General features: G+C 45.9%; 1 protein-coding gene across 4 annotated transcripts in view; it reads left to right on the top strand.

The window, feature by feature from the left end:
* Nucleotides 1–24,254, top strand: part of LOC8023218 (retroviral integration site protein Fli-1 homolog) — a 61,465-nt gene extending 37,211 nt beyond the window's left edge. For all 4 annotated transcript variants that reach the window (XM_040502957.2, XM_040215946.3, XM_040215945.3 and 1 more), the window contains 3 exons: nucleotides 3,880–3,951; nucleotides 5,356–5,403; nucleotides 22,198–24,254. In XM_040502957.2, the coding sequence (XP_040358891.1) occupies nucleotides 3,880–3,951; nucleotides 5,356–5,403; nucleotides 22,198–22,724 (647 nt within the window). In that variant the 3' untranslated portion in view covers nucleotides 22,725–24,254. The remainder of the gene's footprint in view (nucleotides 1–3,879; nucleotides 3,952–5,355; nucleotides 5,404–22,197) is intronic.
* Nucleotides 24,255–26,826: the final 2,572 nt, after the last annotated feature.

The following is a 26,826-nucleotide window of genomic DNA, read 5'->3' as shown; positions in this document are numbered from 1 at the left end:
TCATTGTGCGATTGTATCTCTATGTACGGCTCTTTCTCAACCAATTATTCTTTTTCTTTATCTGGCTTATATTTATCATTTCCTATTTTTCTCTTTCCCACTTCTTTACGACGATTCTTGCGCGTGCTTTGCCACACTGACACTCCTCTTGTGGGTGAGCAGAACCCGAGGAGTGACTTTCACGTTTTCTCATTTCGAATGAGCTTTCTAATGCGAAAACGAGCTCGGTTGAAGACAATTCTTATCATAATTTTGGGGGGTGTTACGGCGCGGACTTGAGAACAAATCATTTTCTAAATGACGGAATGCAAGAGCCTACGTCGAAAGTTCTACTCCTGACTGACGCGATGTTTTATTATGTGCCATAAGTCTCGTCATTTATACGTCTACGTTTTTTTTGTTGGCGGCTAGAGGACTCTGCAATTACTTCCTATCAAACAATGATTGAATAACAGCAATCGGAGAGTGTAACTTGTAGCGTAGCTTTTCTGAGAGCTTTGAGCAACACTACGCTACATTTGTGGTTCCTTCTAAAGTACTTCCACAAACGACTAGCTCTGCCTTCGGTGATTAGTAACTGCACTCCGATACCTACCCGCTCGTTTTCCACACATGTTTCGGCTGCTGTGTTATTGTTATTGTTATCACACATGTAACAATTCATGCGGATGCCTAAGCAATTGCTATACAGATTTGCGGTGAACGGCTCAATATATTTTGATAGCAATACGAATGTCAAGAAATGTTTAATTCCGTTATTCATCGCTCGATTGCATCTAAAATGAAAGGGGTGCGATGAGGTGCGATTCCAATGGGGGTTTTGAGGATATGGTGGCTCCAAATTTTGTCTGGCCCAGTCCGGTCGTTTCGAGTGGTGCCACATGGCTCCTCACAAGGTGACATGGATAATCAGGGCGTTCTGATTATTTTGTTCTGAATATTTTTGTTAAATATTTCCGCCATTGCTTTTGCACGGGTAAATATCGAGAATTAGCAGTGGCATATACACTACGCATCTCTTCGAAATACTATAGAGACTTTCTCTCCTTATAATTTTAATCGTTTTTATCTGAAGCCCTTTTTGCATTCTAAATATCAATTGTTTTATTTTTTATTGTTGAACATTGAGTGTAAAATATTTTAATGTTTCCCATTTTTGTCTTATTTTCTAAACAATTTCACGATTATTATACATTTTGTTTACAATAGCTATACGGAAACGGGAGGTTAGTCGCAGCTGATCGGCGGAAAAATGTTTTATTTGTTAAATAAATGTTAAAGTGGAAATAATCCTTCTGGAAGCCTACGTTTCGCTATATGCTTTGCTTTTACAGGGTCTGCAAGATATTAAAAGTGTTGCGTCTAAAGTTAAAAACAACGTAACGCGGTGACCAAGGAAAGTACGCCCGCGATAGTTTAAGATATTACGCGAAACGAAATACCCAGGTTCCACATAGATATTGACATAAGAGTAATACCAGATAGGCCGCGATGTAATCAACCATGCGAGCATTTCGAATACGACTATATGATCTAACCTAGAAATCACGCGTTAGTTCACTATTTTGGAAAGGTGTGGCCACTACTGCCGACATCGGAAAGTCGTTAACCTTGACTTATATTCCTTCATTAGAGTTCACTCGCAGCAAGTTTCACTATATGATGATAAGATGAAGCAGTGGCGTCACAAAGGGGGGAGACCGCCCCGGGTGCAGCGCTCAGGGGGGTGTCGCGGCGGGCATGGGGGGGGTCTCGGGTCTTGGCGAGCTGCCGCCCCGGGTGCCGCTGACCCTGGGGACGCGACTGAGACGAGGCAACTGTGAGCAGTCAAATGATACTACCCAAGCAAACGCTGACCCTTCTCTTGGCATATTTTGGTTGCTGCTGCGCACTGATACGTGGTCCTGCATTGATGCCGAGTTACATGCTTTTTTTGTAGACTCTATTGCTATAGACTCGGAAAGCATAATATGACGCCAATGCCATTACGCCTTACTTATTAGTTTTTTTTTTCTTTCTATTCTTATGCATTCAAGTGCTCTAAGCAAGAATAGTTGTGACTGCTATAGGTCTTTACATGGCCGACTCTACGTTACATGATATTTGTTTGCTCTTAATATTCTATCACACTCGACAGGCCTATAGTTTTGAACATCATTATCGTAATCGCGGCTTTCACGAGAGAAAAGGGTTATTTTTTATTGCTACGCTATTTGAACCCGGAGCGTTTCAGTTTCAGTTGCGCTTGCAACAACTGAGCATTTTAGTAAACCATTGATTATCTCAAAGACGACCGGAAATCTGGTAATGACAGCATTATGCGAACTTCACTGTTAGTATCTGGCCAAGAGGAAACCTATCAATGCGACGTCTATGCCGAGTGCGCTTTATCAGCCTCGTTTGTTTCGTGTATACGTTTCTTTAAAGAAAGGTGTGTCATTTATTTTGCCGAGTACAGTTAAAGTAATTGCGTGGCTCCTATACCAATGCGTTGGGGTATATATAAAAAAAAAAGGAGGTGACATACGCAGTTACCGCTACTCCTGACGCTGTCAGTGAAATGGACGAGCGCAGATGACCTCAGAACATTTTGCTGTTTATTAGAACCGTCGGTGTCAGCAAGATTCCCTGTTACACACGACCTATTTGCGTGCCGGTTGGTCGAGTGCATGTCGCTTCGCATGAGTCGCATCTCAGCTTCCCATGTGCAGAATTGTCGTGGAATGCAGAATCCCTGCTCAGTTTGTCAACCCAACGAAACCTACAGCGGCTATCGAAATGATTAGTGACTCTACGCTCGATGACGGAGAGGACGGATACACCTGGCTCGGCCACACGAATCACGCATTACTGCATCTCAGTTCACTTACGCTTTTGCGTCCTTCAATCAGGGCTTTACTCTTTCTTACATGAAAAACAAACGAGCAGAGGGGCATGGTTGATATAATGTTTCATAGGCGCAGCTCTTGTTGAAGCGTCAAAGCAAGCATGGAACGTATTCATGTGCGGTTAAAATTCGTATCACACGTAGCGACGTTTTGCAAAAACGTGCCTGCATTTGTGCAATACGGCACAAGCATCACCAGCATTGCACCTGTAAAAGGGAACGAGGATGATGATGGCGGTGGTGATGGTGATATCTGTGCAGCGTAGCCTCTGTGTGGTGTTGCATACGTACGTGACTCACAATATGTATACTTACGTTGTTACTTGCATTCGTGATAAAAAAAACAGAGCTTGCTGTAAAAAAAATTATCCGCTTCTTTTATCTTTTTTGTGTCAAATATTTGGTGAAGAATAAAAACGGACCATTTAGTATTTTTTATGTTCTATGAACACTTACCTTCCCTCGTACAAAAAAAAAACAATAAAACAAAATAGAACTCCAGAGAATTTATTACCTCATTTAAATGATGGCCCGGTTGCAAGCTTCAAAAAGCACGCTAAGTTGATATACCTAACTGGGGGCTATCTTTCGTGACTAAAGATTTCGTTTGACGATGTGAAATGAGCGTAGTGAATGGAATATTCGCGGCATGGTGCCATGAGCTCAACATCAACGCGCGTTGTTTCTACGGCCTACAAATGCACTCGTGCATAGGTGTTAGTGAATGTCGGAAACTTCAAACAAAATTGTGGTGGGATTTGTTTTCCTTGTTTCTTTAGCGTGGATCAGGCTGGTGTTACGTTGCGTGAACAAGAGACGTTCATCTGGCCTCTTTTATGTTTTCATAGCCGCCTGGTCTTAGTGCTGTGTCACCCGGCAATCGAAACCGCGAAGAAGCCTTGCGTGTTCGACGAGGCTGGCAGTTAATGGGCGCTGTTTTATTTATTTGATCTTCCTTGCTTTACTCATTTTTTTGTTACGGCGCTTTGCAGGCTTCGGCGCTCAGTCCCTCACGGCTTCGAGCAAATCTGATCCCCAGTCCCCACAAAGGACTTCAACACCTGGTACGTCTGTCACCAGTTTCGCTATGACTTTTTTATGCGTATTCATACGGCTTATTCAATAGTATGGTTTGGATCCCCTGCTTTTAGTGTCTTTGCTGCACGATTACATTTACCCGTGCTCAGAAACTGTTTAGTTTTTATTTAGATTATTTGTTTTCTAACCATGCCGAAACCAACATTTTTGTTGCACGAAAACAAGTCTTTACCCTTTTTGTTTTTTGCGCGTCAACTATAATTAGAAGTAATTTTTTTTTTGTCATCCTGTAGATGAACTTAGCGAATTCATGAAGCTCATATGTTCAGGTGTTGAACTTGTGTTGCTTAGCACAATAGGCTTTGCTTACGTGTGCGCCGTTGAAACAATAAAGTTGGTTAAAAAGGTGTACGTTTATCACTGTTGTCTGGGACAGTGCACACTGGAAAGGAACTAAAGCACATTTCATATTAGACAACAATTAATTTACCATAGCTGGTAATTTTTTTTAAATAATATTTAAATAACTCTAAGTTTACTTCGTAGGAACAGTAACAGTGTCATTGCAAATTTGTTCTAACTTTATTTAATTACGAGATATTCATGCCGCATGCCCGTGGTACAAGTCGGGGAGATACTAAAAAAACGTCTTGTGTAGTGCACACACCTTAAGTGCCCTTGTTTTACTTCTGTGCGAAACATGCTTTGAACAGATGAGATACACCAGTAGTTAATATTAAATTATATATGCCCACCAAAGTTATTCTATGGTGCGTAAGGTTTCTTTCTATCTTTCCGTCATGAAAGCGAACTGCATTATAATTTTCGTTTGTAACCGAAACATGATCACGCGAAATATAATGTTGCCTTAAGTTCACGCTATTAGCAGTAAAGGATGTAGCCAGCATGTGTGTGTTAATGTTGTCAGGAGTTAATGACATTTGCAGTAAATAGTGTATCCAGCATGTAAATGCTAATGTTGTCGGGAGTTAATGCTATTAGCAATAAAGGACGTAGCCAGCATCATTTCGGTGACATAAGTGTCTCAGGTATATATCATTTGTAGAGTCGCGGTTAAAGACATGGCTTGTTGTTTAACATTGCCATGTGGGTTCTTTGTTCCAGCAGTCTTGGGAGAACTGAACGCCTAATCCCGTCAACCTGAATTATATCTAAATCAGACCTAATTCACCGTGATGCACCGCGCGTTTAAATCTCCCAAGACAGTTGGAACGACGAAAACAGATACTATTTCATTTAGATGTCGGTCACAGATGGGGACATTTAGCTCGATTTTTCTCATGGACAGCTACTTACAATTTCTAGTATCTGCACTGTGTATGTGATACATAAGACCATATGTATTCTGCATGTTTACTTTTTGTTGAACAAATCTTAGTATCTAATTCTGTATTTCTTGTTTGTTTCAGACTCCTTTCAAATGTTCCGGGCAGCAAGCGCGCGGTTTGCTTCTCAAGGTGCGTAGATAGCCGCTCTCTCTCTTGCTTCCTGTCTTATTAGGAATTTATTCTTGTGTTTTTTGTTTCCTTTTTTGTGTCTTTGAACATAGTAATCCGATAGCGAAGTGCAAGTTTAAAAAAATGTCGAAGAGAATAGCTTTGATATTACCCTGCTTTTTTTCTTTTTAGTTGGCTTTTGTTTCGTATAAACTTGCCCGTGTTCTTTTTGTTTTTTTTATTTTGAGATACAAAAAAAATTAGAATATATGGGACGGATGTTTGCTTATAAAATGGCTAAAACTGAATGTAGAGACTGGCTGAGCTGTCGTCCCATCCGCATCATCTACCATCTTCTGATGCGAATTGTCTATGGCGGCTGCCGGGGATAGAGAGTATCATTTTGTCGAATACGTTTGCGTGTAATGGGAAAGGCTGCTGATTTAAGCGACTTTGACAAAGATGATGTCAAAATCACTGTTCACCAGTTTGATGTCAAGATCCCTGTTCACCAGTTACAATCATTTGTAGCTTGTCTTCCCCAACGGAACCGGAATCTTCCAACAGTACAACGCTCAATGTCACTAGGCCAGAATTGTGCTACAGTGGATTGAAGAGCAGGATGTTGAATTCCAGTTGATGCTCTGGCCACATAACTCGTCAGATATAAGTCCTATTGAGCATATCTGGGATGTGATGTGGCGCCAGTTTGGAGCTCACAAAACTATCTCCTCGTAATCTGCAAGAATCGGGCGACCTGAGCTTACAAATCTGGTACAATCTTATTCAAGACACTAACCAAGGACTAGTAGAATTCTTGCCAAGATGTTTTGCAACTGTTTTGCGTGCCAAAGGAGAATGAACGCGATATGAAGTGGGTGGTCATAGTGTTTTGGATGATCTTTTCCGTTTACTTTGTGCACTGCCAAAGCTGTTTTTTTTTTTTTTAATTTCGTGACAATTAAACGTTTTCATTTCTACCAGGGAAATTAAATTAGGCATAACTCACTAGATTAACTTTCTTGTGTGTTTTGGGGTCAATACATGTAAATACGAGCTCTGCCCTTGAATGCAGTGCAACACAAGGCTTCTGTGCGGCCAACCAAGACCCTGAAACCAATGTAGTTAAACGTGCTGCATATTGTTGAACTTTACACGCTAAACTTACGCTCCTTTACACAATTAGAAGAACTTTTCGATCAACAAGTTTTAGATTGGGTCCCCTAATTTGTTCACCCGTTGTGAAGCCTAGATCCAGCCAGCATTGTAATCTCGGTCTGTATTGAATCTCCTACCATTGCGCTTTGTTTCCTCATGCTAACTGGCTGAAGGCTGGCCACGGTTCTAGAGTCAGCACCTGCAGTCTTTTCTTTTTTGGCAAGTTGCTCGGTTTCACTGTTCATTATTGCACCTAAAGTCGATTAAAATATCAATAGTGTAATATATATTTGGTCGCGATAGGTACACAGGAAGCGGTTTCTTCAATTCGAAGCTTGATATACGAGACTATTTGTGAAATTCACCCGACATTGATTAGCGGCAGATGTTTTTCGTTTCCCGAAAAACAAAAAACAAAAAAAAGAAAGAACCCGCGACTACCTCCCTCGGTGCTGACAGATTGCCGAGCGACCTTCCGGACTCTTGCGAACTCCCTCTCTAGCATTTCCGACTCGCAGCACTCCGGTCACACACCGCTGCTCGCGTTCCCTATCGGCCCGTGTAAGCAAGCCCAAACGCCGCCGAGCAAAGTCTGCCGCTCCGGAAGCACACGAGCGAGCGCGGACCCGGTCTCTCGACCTCCGCTCTTTAAAAGGCCCTTCAGCCCACTTTTAAGCTCTACTTTACACACATTCCGCCTTCTCTCTCTCTCTCGCTTTCGATCCGGCGCTTCAGCTGTTGTTTCTTTTATCGCGGTGAGCGCATACGACGTCACTCACGTACGTACACACACACACGCACCCGCGCCCACGGGCCGTAAAAAGCCAGGCCCGCGCAATATTTACATATCATCGCGGTCCCATTAAGGGCCCGCTCGGCGTGTCTCCCCTCCCCGGTTCGGTCGCATATCGCTCGCTCGCCGCGTCGAGAGGGCCCTGGTAACGTCAACGCGGCGTGCCGGCACCCGGGGAGGAACCCGACCGGTTGATTTTCACGGGCTCAATCTGGAACGTTAGTCACGGCTTTGTTGGCGCTCGAGGAGCCACGAAACCGATGGCCCGCCGCGGTCTCCTTCCCGTAGCTGCGCCAGCGGAGCAGGGGAGCCTCGCCGCTGCGGGCTGAAGCTTCTCTACCCTTATGCATACACGCGGACAGACTCACACACAGGGCGAGCTGCGTTATACTTCCTTCACCCCTGCGCTGACACCGCGGTGGAAGCTATACGCGCTTGTCGAACCAATCAACCGCGCCAATTTCGTCCCCTGGCCCCCTCCTTGCGCGTTGGAATGAGGCTGGAGCGTGATCACGTGAGAGATAGATGTGCGATTGGTTCAACGAGGACGTGGCTTCCATCGCACTGTCAGCTTCGGGGTGACCGGATCATAGAAGGGGGGACTCTGATCGCCTCCCTCCCTCCCGATCCATCTTTCCCCCCCACAACGCAGTTTGGGCTGTCGTTCGGCAGTTTCGGGACGCCCTCGCGTTGACACAACGCTTATCGCGATTAGGACGTCAGTTCCGCGCGCGCCCGCCTCCCGTTACCCCCGCCGCGTTTGATATCGAGCCGGCGGATGAATGGGTGTCGCCAGTGAGGGACGAGGAGGCGCCGTGCATTGGCTGTAGCTGTTGTTCCATCTCGGGTAGTCGGTTTATAGTCTTTTCGGGAACCCTTCGTTCGTATACGAGCCCGGAGGAACTTACTAACAACTTCTGCACGAGCGGTCGATTCCGCGCGCATTGATCTTGACTCGTTCGCGCCTCGTTAGGCCTGTTCGTGGCATTATATATACCAGGCGTCATAAAGTATCGAAAGTGTGAAACTGTCCAGGATTCCGCGCAAGCTAACCGCAGTTTGACGACTTGGGCGTAGCTACGAAAAAGTTGTTAAGCAAAATACACCGAAAACTTGAGTTTGCTTGCGCTGATGTTTTTAACAAAGGTGTGTCGATGCGCTAGCCGCGCGCAGCAGACTATAAAGCGCACGCGCTCGCTTCTGCTGCGATCAAGAAGGGATTATAATTTCTCCGAACCCTTCGCATGTAGGAAAACATTGATTTCGAGAAACTGCATCCTGTCATGTATCCTTCTTCACAAGTCTGATGTGTCTGATGACTTCGCTGGTGTTAACCCTGGAGCAGCATCCATGTAAATTTGTACGGAGATGTATTAACCAAATTCACAAAAGAGGAGGAAAAATAGCGCCGACAAACAAAACTTTTGTGGCATCTGAAAGTGCTTACATCACAGTCGCTAAAGCAAACGAAGTATAATCATTTCCTTAACTCACAAGTATCGCTGTGGCCACCAATGATGAAACGGGCATGGTACAGCCTGCGTTTTGTTAGTGCCTCGAAAAATAAATAGTTGGCGACAACCTTTTTAATCTGATATTTAACCGGCTGAGTTTGCGTATCTCACGCTGTGCAGTTATGATCAATTAAATTGTATTAGAATTATCTCGTATAAGATAATTCTAATCTCTATTCTTTAAATCTAGCCCTGTTGGCGTAGAGATGCCAACCTAGATATGTCAGCAAACTTTAGGAAACTGTAGTACATACCTCGGCATTCTCACTCATGAGTGCGATCACTCACGATCACTCACGCTCACCGTAAGATGTGAGGTGATCGTGAGTGAGGCCGCGAGTCTCGAAAAATTGTGAGTGTGAGTGTGAGTGTGAGTCCTGAGAACTGACGAGCGTGAGTCTGACCGTGAGTGTGATCGCGAGTTCTGGGAACTAATGAGTGTGAGTGCGAGTGTAAGCCCTGCGAACTCATGAGCGTGAGTTTGATCGTGAGTGTGATTGTAAGTTCTTAAAACTCTTGAGTGTGAGTGTGAGCTTGAGCGCTAAGTCAAGTACTCATGAGTGAGTTTTGAGGTCTCTTGAGTGTGATTGTGAGTTTCGAGGCTCATGAGCATGAGCCTGAATCAAGACGCGAGTCTTAGAATGGATATGAGTCCGGTGATCGCATTAGTCTGCGTGATTACGTGAGCCTGAGGACCATGGCCATGATGAGTCGCGGTGAGCGCTGGTATTAGCTGGGTTGGTCACGTGAGCTCCCGGGCCGTCTGAGCAGTCTTAGTGGGCGAGGAACCTCTCGCTTCGCAACTACTGCGTGGGGTTCAGGCCTTCAGGGTTGGTTTGGGTGTCGCTCGCCTGCTCCTTCGCCATGTAAGCGCACCGGTTCCTGTGGAGGGCGGAGGAGGGGGAGAGGTGCTTGTTCTTGCAGGCTCCTCTTTGCCAGCGCCCTCCGCAATCTCTCAACCAGCTGTAGAGGGCAGAGGGGGTATGGGGGAGGGGGGGGGGGGGGGGGGGGTTGCTTTCGTCTCTCCTCGGCGTTCGCTCTTCGCTTCCCGGCAGACGGCGAGACGCCAACGGACTGACGGCGCCTCGAGGCGGCGCGGTAACGTCGGAGTTGGGCAAGCGCTCCTCTCTCTGTGGCATGGAAAGGCTCATGTGGACTTCGGCTCCTGTTGTCAAGTTGGTGTCAGTGGGCACAGAATTGTATGATTGCGTCAACTATAACGTTCGCTCGGCTGCAATAAAATTAAATGACTCGCATGGTCCTCATCAGCACCCGGAATTTTATTTTTCCGCGCAACTCAACGTACCTTTCGCAAATGAGTCATAACTCAGGAAGTGTAACAAAGGCGGTGTCATGATCGATCGAAGCTTCGAGTGAGGTCTTTGACATTGCGCGATATCAAGCTTTTAAGTGTCGTTTGGGGCAAGATGGCGCAAGTGCATGATAGCCAGCCGGCAATGGCCAGGCGGCGCCACGAGAGTGCTGCATTCAGCGCCACAAGCGGAGGTGTGTGTGTTAATGGGTCGGCCAGTCTGCCCGTCGGGCCGTGGCGAGCGGCGGCGACTCCGATTTCAGCAGTCCCCGTGTGCACGTGCGCGCCATGTCCCTGTTTATTTTATGCGGTTTTTTCAGACCATCGGGAGCCCTGATAGGTCGAAGTGTTTAGAGCATAATCTGGAGTTGTCATTTGGACACCAGTTTGAACTGTCTCGGTGCACTTGCGGGGTCGCTCTATAATAATCGCCGCCCGATCGGTCTGTGCTTCGCTCGTCTCCCAGGAAGTGACACAACACAACGAGAAGGCAGCGAATGGGTTTACTGTACTTTCCGGTTGCCCGTCTTCGAGAGCCGGCAGTCCGGACCCGCCGACCCTTGTTGTCACCTGTCGTTCATAGCTCGCAGTCACAGTCCGTGTTCACGCCTGCGGATCGTCCTTCCCACGCACTGCGTACGCTAGCTGTTCCGGGCTATCACAGCCCGAGTTTCGCTGCGGAACCAATCCTGGACCGTCATGGCCGAGGCCTACAAGGCCAGGCTCGCCGTTTCCGCCGGTCCTGATCAGAAGTTTGCTGGATCGACATGAGCCGGACCAGCCAGAACGGCTCTATCGTTCCTGCCCGGCTCCAGCCTCGTGCAGCAGGCTCTTCCTCTTTCCTCGCCGGCTGGCCCCTGGCCCCCGCTCGCGCCTCGCTCGACCGTCCTCTTCTCCCGACGCCCCCACGACACTAGAATAAAATGTGGGCAATTAGAACCAAACTCTGCGTGCTAGAGAACAGTGCACAAGCCTGGTGTAAAAAGGCGACAGGCAAAAAAGTGTGCGTGTGAGAATGATATTCACGCTTCGCACGAGCTTTTCCTAGAAAAACAAAATTTTGCATCCTGTTTTCTTCACGCCGTCACATTTGTTACCAGACTCAGCATTAAATTTGGTAGCCAAAACAAACAAAAATTTGTTCTACGAAAATCCACTATTTGAAAACTTGCATGCTTAAAAGGTTTTGGTTGCGACCGCGCGTGCCGAACGGCGCGCGCGGTCGCAACCAAATGCACGTCTAAAACGGGAGGCACTCACTTGATCGAATGACGTTTTAGCGAACGCCCACGTTTGATCGAATGACACTTTAGCGAATAGTCGGACGCCGCGAAGCGGCGTTTTCGGGTGGGCCAAGTGAGTTCATATTTTTGTAATGAGTTGCCGCAGACTGTCGCCGCGAAGCGGCGTAAAGCGCAGCGCGACGGATGGGTTAACGCGCGCCCCCGTTATTCGCTAAAACGACCATTCGCTCAAATGTCGCCGTTCGCTAAAATGTCATTCGCTCTTGTGATATGGACCCGTCTAAAACTACGAGTGCCGGAACAGGTCGAAGGGCATCTCGCTTGAAGACCTGATCGCCTGATTCTCGACGTCAAAGCGAAGCAACAATCGGCCCGATTTTTTCTACTGTATTTCTCTAAATGGCTGTCTCAGAGACTCGTAAAACAACTAGTATAAATACGTTATTTTGCAAAAGGAGTCCGTCAGACCACTTTCCAAGCCTGCACATCTATTTTCGTTCACTTCAACAATTAATGTAAAATTCACTTACTTGATGTATCGCACTCCAGTAATCCACTTTGTCGCCGTGTCGCTTCCCAAGATCTCAAAGGGAAGCGGTAAAGTTTGACGCTTGGGTAACCTTCGCGACTGTGGCAGTCTTTCACGCTGCAGTAGCGGCGTTTATTTTTGGGAGAAACTCTGGGCTTAGGGGAGATGTCACAGGAACCCGGAAAGGTCATAGAGACTTGAAGTTGAGACTTATTTTTATGAAAAAAAAAAAACAGTTTCAAAAAGGCTCACGCCGATCCAAAGTGCCACGTTCACACGTGGTTTCTAAGTGCGCCCGCCCGCAGTTCTCGCGACCTGAGCCGTCCTGGACTACCCAATTTGTTTTATTTTTCAGTCGCTAGATGGCGCAACGTGTAGTTCCAAGCTGCATTGCTGGATGCCTATGGGCACACTTAGCAAACTGTGGAAGTTACGACTCAGTGGGCGAATTAGCGCGTCTGGAATGGACGCCTGTGAGTTAGAGCATCTAGAATGGACCATAGAGTTATTATAATGTACGCTAGAGGTTCAACTGGCGCTAGTGTCTATGCGACTTCCGGGAGGCAAATTGAAGCAGACAGCAACCAGTCTACTTTTGCGGTGCTCCTGTGCATTCCTATGGGAAAACGCGCGTGCATTTTGTCTCTTCGCCGGAAAATAACATGAATAACTTTTATTATTTCGGTTGTACCGGATAGTATGTACATTTATTAATATTGTAAAAGTGTAATTGCTTTAATTACAGCATTTTTCATTACCACTGAACGATGTTAAGCTTCGCTATATTTCAGGCCCAAACCTATGTTTCATGACAGGTATGTAAAAAGAAGCGACGATTCTAAGCAAACTAACGATCGAAAATAATGTAGAGTGTGTTCAAGGTTCGCTAGCAATGCGGTGGCGCTTATATATTGCTAATATGCCCATCCGGTCACTCTATGAAAATCACTCCGTCGTGCATCTTTACGACGGTTAAACAACATTCGAATGTAAGAAATAAAGTACGTGGACTGCGAAAGGTATGCCTTTTTATTATCTCCTATGCCGGGCAGTTTTTATCGGGCACCTGTTTTCCGCCTTTTCCTTATTTGCAAATATTTAGAGCGTGCGGTTGATGATTTGAACCCAGAACATGCATCTTTGCACATATTCGTGAGCAGAAAGAATAAAGCAGTACTCATTTATTGCAGATCTGACTATATTACGTGGCTTTCAATTTATTTTGATCGTCTGCATTCACAGGACGTATACTTATCCAGTGGTACTGCGTAGTTCTTGCCGTCTCTTTTGGTTTTCCACTTGTCCTTCGTTTGTTTGGCACGTATAACCCCCCTGCTGAAAGCGCCGACGCCGTGTTCGCGCTAACAGTGTCCGACAGTGCACATAAATACACGTACAAAGCGGTTTAAGCACCGTTTTTCATGCCACACATTTCAAATAAAAACACAGTAACTGACCAATTATATCGTCTGCGTAACTGAGAAATGTTCGAATGTGCCCAGTACGTACGAATTGTTTGTGATATTTTCTCTTATAATCAAGTACAGAGAGAAAATGCACTCGCTTTTTTCCATAGAAATGCATTACCGGAAGTCAATTTCGGACTGGTTGCTGTCTGCTTCAATTTGCAGCAGCACACTAGCGCCAGTTGAACCTCTAGCGTACATTATAATAACTCTATGGAATGGACGCCTGTGAGACGCTGTCACTAGTTTCACTCCAATAAATCTACCGGCTCATCGGTATTCGTAAAATTCGCCGTGTGCCGTTTGCCTTCGATGACGGAGGCGCGCGGTGGCCGCAACGTCGCGGCGCCTGCCGCACGGCCACGGCCACGGCCGGGTTGCCGGCGCGCCGGCTGGACGCGACTCCGAGGCGCCGATTGCCCGGGCTTCTCGGGCTTCGTGCATGACGCTGTGCTCCCCTTGGCCGTTGTTAACTCATGTTTCTGTTTTAAGTTATTATGGCCGAATGCGTAAATACTCAGAGTGAGGCAAGAATTTCTTGTAAAACAAAAATAATATATCTGATAACCAACTTTTTACAATTCAATTCTGAAGCACTTCTCATCGTTGGAAGGCATATGACACATATCGCGATGATTCAAGCCCGTAATGAATTTTTACAATGGTGTAGCAAAGGGGAAGATTGATCAGCGGGTCTTTGAAGCGCGCTACTGCGTTGAATGAACACTTGTTAACCGAGCGACAGAGAATCTGTCTCGAACCGATGGTTACAGAAAGGCCGCGGGTTTGATAATTATGAAACATAAATTATAATATCTCTTGTGAATGTGCAACTAAATGACTAGAGAAACCGTTTGTCATCATTTCCGCGAGTTACGAAAAAAAAAAATACCAGTCAACTTCAACTTCCCGAATATGCTGCTAATTTCCGGGAACTAAATGCGCGAAACAATGCTGAATATCGTATTTAAAAACACCGCCAAGTTCGATTTTGATAGGGGCGGTCATTGTGCCCGGGAAGACACATTCGATATGTTTTTTTACATTTAGAATAGGATTCAGGCAATGTTGACAATGTCATAACCTGTACTGACGTTTGTGTGACGAACAAATCACTTAATACACCGCTATTATTCCTACCCGTGGCGACACCTCGAAAAGGCGAGAAGACCGATTTTCCGTGACGTTCAAGCGTACCATCAGAGTAGGCTCGTAAAGGCCGGTTCACACATCTGCGTTCCGAGCTGGAGGAACGACAGAAACGACACTAACGACATGACACCGGGACAACCGTGACACATGATTGCTTGATAAAGCTGCTCATTGCATTATCTGTCACGTTCTGTAATAAGAACATAATCATGTCGGCGTCATGTCGTTCGTGTTGTTTTTGTCGTTTCTATCGCTCGAAACGCAGATGTGTGAACCGGGCTTGGGATAATAGACCGACCTCACCGACAGTTTCGCAACGCCTTCTCTGTCGCTATGGTGGTCTTTCCGCACGAGGGTAAACGCCACTTTGCGCGTGTCGATCACGAGCCGTCTCGTGCACTACCGCTGCCTCCTGTGAAGTACAACTGTGGCTGCGTCAGGCACGCTCCAGGCAGTTGGTAAGATCGGTCTATTGGTCAAAGCGAACGGCGCGCTCTCGTTTTCTTTCTTTGTCGGGGGGTGTTTACAGATATTGCGTTTTCCGGACTGATAACAATAAACTATTGATATGTTGGGCCTGAAATATTCATTAAATTACACACGGATAACCACTATATAAATAGGATTACGCTTCCAGCGAGAGCTCGCGCACGCAGAATCGGTCAGCTGCCCTATGGCAAAGAAGACGACGTAGACGATTGAGGAGTTTCAGCGATGGTGTCACCGCCCAGGCGGCCGGTCGCCGAAAGAGAAAGAGGGGTATAGGTTCGCTGGGCGTTGGCTTTGTGTAAATGCGTTGGCCGCGAACGTAGGCTTAATAATTTCGGCTACAAGAATATTACGTGGCACTAGTGTTCCGGTACGAGCAACAGAGCTGACACGATCTGCTACGACTAGCTACGACCACCCGCCGCAGCGATGCAGGCGTCGAAGGAGCGCAACCTGTGTGCTGCGCAGTCAGTCGCCGTCGTCCGACGCAGCTCGTTTGGCATTCAGGGCTTTCCGCCCCGGGTTCTTCGCTTGTACTTGAAACCGAGTTTTATTTCCTGTGCTTGTGTATGTGCACAGTGGCTGGATATGGACCTCATAGAGCAGTCCTTCAGACTCAACAGCGACTCAAAGTTGACGGCGGATGGGCTTGCAGCAACGCTTTCGATTGGTGCACGGGTGTGACGACTACACGAGTGAATTCTAAGATACCTGCTAGCATCGTGGACCATAGTCGCTTTATGTTGACACGATTTTAAGTTTAAGTACTCCGTGCAAAGGCGAATCTATCGCGTGTCTAATCCACCTTTGTTTTTGTTGTTGTTTTCATCACGCACGACCGACTACTAAGCAAATGCTTCTGTACCGATCACGGAGTGAATGACTTCGGTTTTACATTGCGGAACGCCCAATAAAAAGTAATGTTCGTTCGGCGAGAAAACTTCCCTTTCGAGTGACCTTCTTTGATTGATCGATAATTTCTCTCGTATCTAGGTGCTTTAATCAACACGATCGATTAGGTTTCCTTCCCTAGTTAAGACATTTTGCTACCACACGCGGCACTAATGCTTGGTATGATGTATGCCACTGGTGGTATTGCGAACTGGTTTACTTCCAAAGCTAAAAGTGTAACAGGTGGGACCATTCAGTTCGCTAAAAATGTGATGTAATGGGAATTTCGTTGCATAACTAGCGTTTTACGTTTAAGATTGATAAGAAACATGCTCATGTGATGATGCATGTCTACAGCATAAGCTTTGCAGATCCAGAATGGGTGTGCTCGTGGCTACACCCTTAAGGTTTTTAATGATCTAAATGTGTGATTACACGGCGATAAATATTGCGGTGGAAAACTGCCCATTGACTCGGTGAGTTTTGATTGTGACCATTGGTGTGCTGTTGGCAAATTAGGTAATTGCACACCTTTTCCCTGACCATCTGGCTTCATGGAACATCGCGTCTAGATGTGCTTAAATATGTTTATTTCAAGGTTCACAGTTTACCCCTCTCCATCATTACAGGAAGGCAGTCTCAAGCCGCAACAAACAGTAGTGAATATACAATGCATAATAACAGGCAGTGTCCAGGCGTATAGTCCGCAGAAGCCAATTTGAGCCGAAAAAATGTTCTTTTTTTTAGGTAGTTTGCATTTTGTGTATAATCCGCAGGGCCTGGTTTTGCGCCCAGTGCATAGTCCGCCAAGCTGGTGCGTTGTGTCTTAGTGCTTTTTTTTCTGGGTGGCATTTTCTTCACAAGTTCTTCGGCGAATGCTATTGAGCCTGAAGAACTGCTCTTGACGCCCATATTCAGCCACTGAGCACAAACACAAGCACAGAAAATAACTCTTGGTGCCAAGTACAAACAAAGCACCTAGGCGGAAAGCCGTGAATGTCAAACGAGCAGAGTCAGGTGACGGCGACTGACTGCGTTGCGCCCCTTCGACGCCTGCATCGCTGCGGTGTGTGGTCGTAGCTAGTCGTAGCGAGATGATCTTCACTTCAAACAAGAAATCTTGCCATACCCTAGTCATGATATGGGTGCAAGTGTTCGACGACGTGGGCTCTCTCACGTTGGTGCAGTTGTCATCAAGAAAGGTGCATATCAACAATGTTTGGCGTTTGAGGCTGAAACTATGACGCATACTTTATCTAAACCTAAATTTATCAATCTGCGGCTGCAAACATTTTCGGTGACGTTGCTTAGATGATGTAACCATTCAGGCCGTGCATTAAATGGTTTGGCGAACTCTTTGGTTGTGTATGAAAACCTATTTTTGCCCTAATAAAATACATTTTCAAAAGGACACGTGCCTTCTGCTGATACATATCTTCCAATTAACAATGCAGATGCAAAAAAGAAAATCAACAGTGTACACCTACCACTTAGCATAAGCACCTTTTGCCATTCATTCTTGAGCACACTCAAATATCAGCTTAGGTTGCTCTTGTTTTAGAAGCTTTGCCCTGTTTTGTAAAAAGAAAAAAAAAATTAAAAAAAAGCTTTACCTTTGTTTTCCTTCTGGCATTTAATACAGACTTGCTTATTTTGCACATCACACACAGCAGATATCACCGTGGTACATACAACTCGAACGGCCGATGAGACTATTGCTATTACAATAAAGCTTTCCACAAAAGCCATAAGGAGGCTTGTAGGGGTGCACAAGCACATCGAAATGAGATTGGCGCTTCCGGGACTTGTTTACATTATGCTTAAAAACAGGACGATCGGCGACCAGCTGACCGCAATATAACACCAAGGATACCGATGTTTCGATACATAGAACGCAGGATAAAGACCTGAATCGTCCCTTGTATGCTGTAGCTGTCACACTTTCCATCCAACCGTTTTTTAGCACAAGTAACTAGAACCGAAGAGTTCGGAACACCGTTTAATGCGAGGCCTGAATGGTCACTTCATCTAAGCAACGTCAACGAAAATGTTTGTAGCCGCAGACCGAAAAGTTTAGTTTTAGATAAAGTACGCGTCATAGTTTCAACGCGCCAACATTGTTGATGTGCACCTTTCTTTGGATCCGCGTACATTCGGTTCAACTTGATGACAGCTGCACAAGCGTGAGAGCTCACGTCGAACACTTGCACACATATCTTGACTATGGCAAGATTTCTTGCCTTCGACTGGCTTGAACACTTCATTTGTAGCATCACGGTTGGTCTTGGTTGAAGCGATGATCGTCTCGCAAACGTAAGCAAACAGAGAACGACACGCTTTGTTTAATTTATACGCTACCGGTCTACGGGCGTCGCAAATCTATCCCCCTCTTTTCCGCCATGTTGGATCGGTCGGAGCGTCCCCTGTATTCGCTGAAACTCCTCATGCTCTGACTTTACAACAATGCAAATACCTCGTGCATTGGACTTCTAAAGACTAGAGCACTATATAGCTCCTTCGGAGCAGAGTAGCGCAATCTAGAACGCCATCTCTCGGCGACTAGCGGCGAACGCCCGGGGGCTCCAACTCCGGTCAGAAATGTTTCCTCAATATTGAGGAAACATTTCATTGTTTCCTCAATATTGTGGAGATGTGCGGAACGTCAATAGTTTTTGACATAATAAAAAAAGCAGTTTAGAATAATTTGCGCTAAGTTGCGTGCCATGTAAGGACATAATTAAAAAAAAACAATTGCCTGAGCGGCATCATGCAGCAGACGACGCGGTGACGTCGCACCGTCCACGTGACCCGCTACGGCCAACCCAGAAAGTCCATCTCCGCTGCGTACAAAAATCGTCTGCTTCAAACGCCATTGCCTTGGAAATTGCCTTCTCAAAATTTTCACACGTATCCGATATTATGAAAACTTTAATAAAATGTTTATTGTTTTACCAACTTCACGACAGACTAGTTTCAAAAAGTGTGAAGTTGGCGTTTATTTTTTAATCAGCCGTGTGGAGTCGATCTCCATGTATTCTCCCATAGGGCGGGCTGCCTCCTGGAACCCCGAGTACCACGTGACTCGCGCCGCGCTGCTCCGTGGGCCATGTTGCCGGCGGAACACGCGGATCAAAGGATTGCGTTACTCTGCTCCGTAGGAGCTATATAGTGCTCTATTAAAGACTACCGAAACCGACAGATTAATCTCTACGTCACTACCTATTTCCGAACACTTGAAAGACGAGAATGCAAAATGTCAGTTTTGGTATTTCGCGTGCATTACTGGGCACAAAATAAGCCTCACATGATTCTACAAAAAATGAGTGGTATACTAAGCCAGCACTGCCACGAGAAACACTCCTTTTAGAAAAAGTTTAGTATGATTCAGCATCTCGCGAGCTTTGAGTGTGCACGGGCCAAAAGCCCGACAGAAAGCAACAATTACGTCCGGCCGTCTGGCTGCCGAGCTCCGAGCCTCAGCTTCCCCCCCCCATATAGGGCAAAGCTCTTTACGTAAACAAATATCTGCTAGACAAACCGAGCACGCGCCCAAACGGCCATACGTGTGCAAAAGGCCGCCGCACCGCACGCACCACTCCAGCAACGTAAGCGACGTAAGCGCACAGCACACTGCACAGCATGCGTACAAAGAGTGAGGAGCATTTGCGCTTCCGCCACCTGCGCCCTGTCCAAAGCGGACACTGTAGTGTGCTGCGAACACGCGAAGAACGCATGACGTGAAGGAGCCAACGCCGCGTCGATGAAAGAGAGAGAAAGAGAAATGTCGTCTAAACGCTCGAGTAAAACAAAAAAAAAAAAAAAAAAAAAGGTCGACGAAATGTAGTAATTTGGTGGCTGAGTATTAAGCTCTGTCGAGCATGGAATGTCCAAGAGACGATCTTCGGATGACACATCGATGGAACAAATGTCGAAGAAACGATCTTCCGATGAAACATCGCAGTGTCGCTGAAACAATCTGTCTATGAAACCTTGTTCGACGAACTGATTGCCCATTGTAAAACTGCGCGTCAAGAATGACGCGGCTTGCCACATAGAAAGTGGCGCGCCCTACATCATCGAAAGCGCGACAAAGAGCCACGTAGGGACGTCCCCAAACCCCCAAACCAAACCAAGCAAAGTCATGCCAAAGTCAAACCAATCCAAACGAAATCAATTCAAGGACGGCAGCATGTATCAAGATAATAAATGCTGACAGTATTTTATAAAGGCCGAAATGACTGAAAAACAATGCCGGCCGATGATTCCCTAAATCGCAGCCTATTCCGGCAAACACGGTCGACCAACAAAAGCAGAAGCAACTCGAGTGAGAAGGAAACTCGTCCACCGCGGCCTCTGTTCATAGACTAGCATACGACTGACGGACACCACTGTCAACAGGGATTATGATGAGATTTCAAACCGTCGTCACGTGAAACCACCCTACCTAATATTTCCGCCCTCCCCTCCCCCCCCCCCCCCCGCCCCAAGAAAAAAAAATGGTCGATGCATATGTTTACTATGTATACATTCTGCATAACTTCCGTAGAATTACGTGTGGGTGGCACAAAAAAAGAAACGGGGGTGATATATGTAGTAATTGCTTATCTGTGTATAAATGAGCGAGGAATGGCACAGCGAGGCGATGCTCTAATCACTGCTACGTTGTCTGCGTAACCGGTCGGAAGTCGCGTTTGTGTTTTTCCGCCGCCCTTGTCAGCAGGCGAAAGTTAAACACACCCACTTTCGTCAGCTTGCATTTAGTTTCTTTCGTAACTCATCCAGGTTTACGAAATTTGGTAGAAATGTGCGGGGCATAAACATTAACATAGTACATTCTTTTAAAATTGGATTAGTGGCTCAGATGCTCACTGTTTTGGGGTAGTTTCCCCGCCGCACGACTCACGCGAAGACAAACCAACGGCTTCAGAGAAACAAAAGAAAGCAACCGGCAAGCGTGATGACCTGTGAGTGTGAGGATCTGTGAGTGGGACGAGCGTGAAGACCTGTGTAAGGACCGTGAGGACCTGCGAGTGTGATGAGTGTGATGACCTGTGAAAGTGAGGACCGTGAGGAGCTGTGAGTGTAAGTGCCGTGAGGACCGTGATGACCTGTGAGTATGAGGACCGTGAGGATCTGTGAGTGTGATGACCTGTGAGTGTGAGGACCGTGAGGATCTGTGAGTGTGATGACCTGTGAGTCTGATGATTCGTGATGACCAGTGAGCGTGATGACCGTGATGATCTGTGAGCATGACGACCGTGATGATGACGGCGAGTGAGTTTTGGTTTTGCGTTGAACCGTGAGGGTGAGTCCGGGTGATGACCCTATTTTGAATAAATCGTGATCGTGAGTGGGCGTGAGTTCTGATTGAGGAAAAAATGGTGATCGTGAGTTTGAGTGAGGACAGCTTAAAATGCCGACCTATGCTGTAGTATCACCAACTGAAGACAAAGGAGAATGTGTACGGGCAACCGGTATTGCTGGCAATTCTTCGGGTTCCCACCAGACAGCTGTTTCTGCTCTGTGGGTGAGCAGTGTTGGTTGGTTGATCGCCTGATGACTCTAGCTCGTAACACCCATTGGCAAAAACCAATGACCTAAAAGTACAAGAATTTTATTTTCGAATGAAATAAAAAAATCAATTTTAAAATCTATTTGAGTATTATTCTTTCAAGACATGGAGTATACCTTCTAATATACATTTTAATGTACTTTTTGTGTACTTCGTGTTGTGCGTTGCGAACGTCGACCCACTTGGGCAACTAAAGGGAACGTACTGAAGATATATTTTAAATACGCTGTTGTAAAGAAATATATACTTAAACTATATATTTAGAAGTGTTTTATAAATGCACGAAGATAGTGTGCATTTTAAGTGCATTGCGTTTTGCAAAGGGTGAGAGAACCTACGCAGCGGTAGTTTAACTTGGTGTTTATTCTGGGAACTATTGTATTATCGCGTCCAGCCTGGTCTTCGTACTGATCCCCAGTTGGCGGACTCGAATCCCAGCCGAGGTGCCAGAAATATCACAAAAGCTTATTGCGGAGAAGACGTCGTGTAACCAAGATTTCGGTTGCACGTCAAGGAACCCCTAGTGGTCGAAATTAATCCCCAGTCTCCGCTAGGTCGTGCCAGATATCCTTCGCCGGTTTGGCGCATAAACCCCCCCCCCCCCCCCCATCCCCCCCCTCCCCCCAATTTTGATTTTTGTGCCCGATCTTCGGCAGCCCTGATTCATTGAGTATTGTTCCACCTGTACCTCGCAGGCAGCGGGCAGATCCAGCTGTGGCAGTTCCTGCTCGAGCTGCTCTCGGACAGCACCAACGCCAACTGCATCACCTGGGAGGGTCAGAACGGCGAGTTCAAGCTCATCGACCCGGACGAAGTGGCACGCCGCTGGGGCGAGCGCAAGAGCAAGCCCAATATGAACTACGACAAGCTGAGCCGGGCGCTGCGCTACTACTACGACAAGAACATCATGACCAAGGTGCACGGGAAGCGGTACGCCTACAAGTTCGACTTCCATGGCCTCACGCAGGCGCAGCAGGCGCCCACCACGGAGACGTCGGCTGCGTACAGGCTACAGACGGAACTGTTTCTGCCCCACTACCGGAGCAACTACATCGGCGGACAGACGGGGCCCGTGGGGCTGCCCCCGTCGGCGACCGCGGTACGGAGTCCCTACTGGACTCCTGGAGCGACGGGGCCCTGCAACCTCTACCCCAACCTGTCCGGACACTCGCTGAGTCACGCGAGCCACAGGGCGAACAGCCTGAGTCCCTACTACGCATGACGGTGGTACCGGGACTGTGGGAACTTTCTCGCTTCCAAGTTGCCGACGACGACGTGAGGTGTACCCTCGGGACGGTGTTGAGGTGTGCTTCTGTCGTTGTGCACGGTGCTTCACGAACATGCGTGCGTGAGTGTGTGTAAACTGGTTCCGGAAGAAGCAGTGCGGAACTCGGCAGGGGAATGGACCTTCGCGAATGAGCACTCATCGGGTTTCCGGAGCAGCTGTAGAGTTGTGAACGATTTGTGGCGAAACAGATTTTGGACTCCTTGCTTCTTGTTGAGCCGGTGCGGTGTTTTCTTTTTGAGTGATTGAGGGACGGCACTTGAAAATCGTTTAAATTGCCTCTCTTTCCTATTATATTGTACTAGTACCTTGGCTCACAAAGTGCAAACGTAAATTCTGTTTCCGAACGCTTTTTTTTTTTTTTTTTCGCTTGAGAACTTGGTTGAGGGATAAGAGGCTTGAGCAGTCATGAAGCTTTGTGTGTGATTGTCGTGGTGGATTCGGGAGTCACCAAACCAAAACATAATGCGCAAGGCTAAAAAATACAATTTTTTTTCCTGGGCACTTTATCATGAAGAGTTTCGCTCAGTAATTTTGTTGTGCTCGTTTGTTTTATATTTTTGTTCAACCCTGCCGATAGCGCACCGACAGATGAGTTTATTTCAAAGCACGGTCTAAATACTCACTAGATACTAAGAGGGGTGGGACATCTTTTGCACACAAACTGCATCGCATTAGCAATTTCCTAACCAACAGCCCTGTATACGTCCCGGTTAAGTTAGTGAGAGGTGAACATTATTTGCTATGTTATTTATCAAAGCAAATTTCACTTGTTTGAAAATACACGTAGGAACGAAAGACTATGCAAATACGCTTGCAAAAATCACAGACCGTGAAAAAAAAAAGTTTTTTTTTTTAGTCGAAAGGAAATGAGAATTGCATTGAGTTCGGGGACATGACGACGGTTCCAATAATTATAGCGATAGTGTAAACTGGCCCACTACGATCTTGTGACTCGGCAACGTGGGGCTATTCAACTTTGGAGCAGCAAGATGGTCTCCGGTGAACTTCTTTTGCGTTCGAACTGTGTTTTGTATGTGCATCAACTGGAACGATTTTTTTTTCCTTCAGCACTGTGTCAACTAGTACACACTACGTCTTTTTGGCTGGTCCAAAGAGAAACTTGCTTATTATTTATTCTGGTTCGCTTAGGAAAACTCCGAGCAACCTGAGGCAGATATTCCTGGCATTCCTAGCTTGGATTGGTATTTTATCTGGCGTGTACGTTGTTATCAATTGAGCGAATAAACGCGATGATCAGATTCGTATTATTATTTAGAATACAAAATCTAAAGCCGGGTACATGATAGTGACAGGGATGACGGTTCATACAAAAAGTAAGGAAGAAAGGCATCCGCTACATTCTGTTTCGTTTCAGGCACATATTCGGCTGCAACAAATGTGTCTTATTTGATTTTTGTTTTTTGTTATGTTGCATAACTTTTAATAAATGTCAACAACTGAGGAGTTCAATGTTTTCTTTGCAACAATCGAACGTCATCAGTTCAGTAACGCTTGGAGCGTATGAAAATGAATTGGATCTCAATATCCTGTACTTTTGCTTTTCTTCCGGCTGGGCTGACGCATTTTTCCAGGAATACTTATATTTGCCATGCGTGGTGACAAGCTGCTTGCGTTTTCGTGGGTAAACATGCTACTCAAGTCTTAACCTGCTGACTAGTTAGCCACCGGCAGACCAAGAGAGGTTGTTCAAGGGTATGAGAAAACAAACAGGTCTGGAAATGGCTGTAGATAAAGACCAGATTTTGTGCCTCCTTTAGCCGATTAGTGTTCCTAGATTTCAGTAGTCATCTGTTGCCACAGTCAATTTTACAGCACTACATCGCGTGTAATTATGTCTTTAAATGCGGGACATGTTATCATTTCGACGTCAAGCTTTCTGTATAAGACATTTTAATTTAAATGAGTCCCATGATGAGGCGTGGCTACTGACCGAACTCGTTCTGCTGTTATACATTTGGCGATACTGTAAAGCTTTTTTGGGCGGCCATAAGTATTTTGCGAAAAAGAAGGACGTTTACAATTCTCTGCAATGCGAAATTAGAGTGCAGCTCTTGAGGAGGAGGAAAGGAGGGCATGCCCCTCCTCCCCATCCTCTCCTCCTCCCCTCCCATTTAGCGGAAACTTTTCGCTAAATTTCCCGCTATATTTAGCGAAAACTTTTCCGCTAAATTTAGCGGGGACATTTTCCCGCTAAATACATGGCATACAAAAATATGTTTTTTTTAACCGAGATATTTACAGTAAATCTTAGGCCGTTCTTCAGCCTGTCACATTCCTGTGAGCGCCCTCTAAAAAATAAAGTCGTCACGGAAGAACAGACTTTTTCTCTTCATCTGCAATATCTCCGTTGTCTCACATGTACTCGATCAATGACGTCATCTAAACTTTACCGGGTTAAGGAATGAAACTGGTGAATTAGTCTAAGTCGAGGGTCTCCAAGCCCCGGCCCGCTGTCCAGATCCGACCTGCGGAGGCGTTCCGGCCACCCAGCGGATGGATGCGGTCTTTCCACAAATATACATATGAGAACGAGAGAAGACTGCAAAAAACCGCGGGATCTCTCGCCATAATATTTATTTTACATTGTCCTTCCCAGCATAACAGTCAAAGTTCCCTCCTTCATGTCTTTGTTACTATGATAAAATTCTTAAGCCTTCTCATGAATATCGGGCCTAGTCTCGTGTGTCATTACCTTTTCACATTTTCATCAGAAGATCTACCATTCTCATTAGTCTTCTGCCTGATGTGAATATGGCAATGGTCATATGCGCTTTGATTAATGCCTGGTGAGACCTCTAGGTTACTGTTAATTTATAATGTCACATTTAGCAACATATCACTTGTAGAAAGTAGATCTACTATTATTCATTCGCCTTACATTTCTTTCTTTCATTATTGCTTTAGTATACACTTTGAGTTTAAATGATTATTTAGAATTATTCATTTAGTATTTATTGTTTTAGCTATTTTCCGGCCCTCGAGTCTGCGGTAGGTCCCCAATCCTTAGCCAAAATCTTTGGAAATCCCTGGTCTAAGTTAACCTTGCTCTCAACTCTAGACGACCATATCCGTAATGTCCACTATTCACAAAACCGATTATATAGTAAATATAAATAATCTCACTTTTTGTTTTTCGCGTGTAATGAGGTTGACGCACCTTTGACTTTACGAGATCTCATGTTGCACAGACATGTGGCCTTGGACCTTATCCAGAATATGAACCAGGCTGTCCGACGCGACCCGCAGCCAAAGGCGTTAGAAAATTATAGCTCCCTGTGCTCTCAACCACCCAAAAATAATAAGCATGTTTTATGTTCCTAATATTTCGGTGCGCCACATGATGGTTGTTGTTGTTGTTTATTAAAGAGGAGCGCTTAGCAATGTTTACACAGGGGAAGTTAGTCTTTCTTAAATTCCGGCGACATTAGTTTTCTCTAAGAAAGGGATCGGCATAAAAAAATAACAAAGGGATTTACCCATGTTAATAGTCCTTTTTGACTACTCTGTGCGCGGCAGGAGATATGGGCCCGAGGATTTAACTCTTTAGTCGGTGACAAATTGAGAGTTCAGGGTAAATTCCTTGCCCCCAAACTTTCCACTTCAGCGGAGCGATCGCTGGAGAGGAAATCGCCTCCTCTACCAGCGTTCGCTCTATAAAGTAAAAAGAGGTGGGAGGAGCTTCCCTTGAACCCTTAACCTGTCACCGAATTTACAGGTGCACAATTCATCCGGTACAATGACTGAGAACCTGAGGTCCGGCATCATGCAGTAGTGATTACGTCGCTGCACGCTGGTGCAACGAGGCACCTAGCTGCAGACTTGTGCACGTTACTAAAAAAAAGGGCAAGGAATTACATTTGCAATTACACAAGGCTTAATTTTAACTAATTAGAGTTACAATGAGACTTTCATAAGAGTAAGTGACAGTTGCCACAAAAAGGAATCTGTTACTTTCACGGCGTTACTTTCTACTTTACTGTGCTAGGGTAAGACACAAAAGACAGGAGTTGTAAGC

Source organism: Ixodes scapularis, unplaced genomic scaffold (genome assembly GCF_016920785.2).
Source record: "Ixodes scapularis isolate PalLabHiFi unplaced genomic scaffold, ASM1692078v2 PGA_scaffold0__279_contigs__length_252992795, whole genome shotgun sequence".
NCBI classification, from domain to species: domain Eukaryota; kingdom Metazoa; phylum Arthropoda; class Arachnida; order Ixodida; family Ixodidae; genus Ixodes; species Ixodes scapularis.
This window is presented reverse-complemented; position numbering and strand designations above follow the sequence as displayed.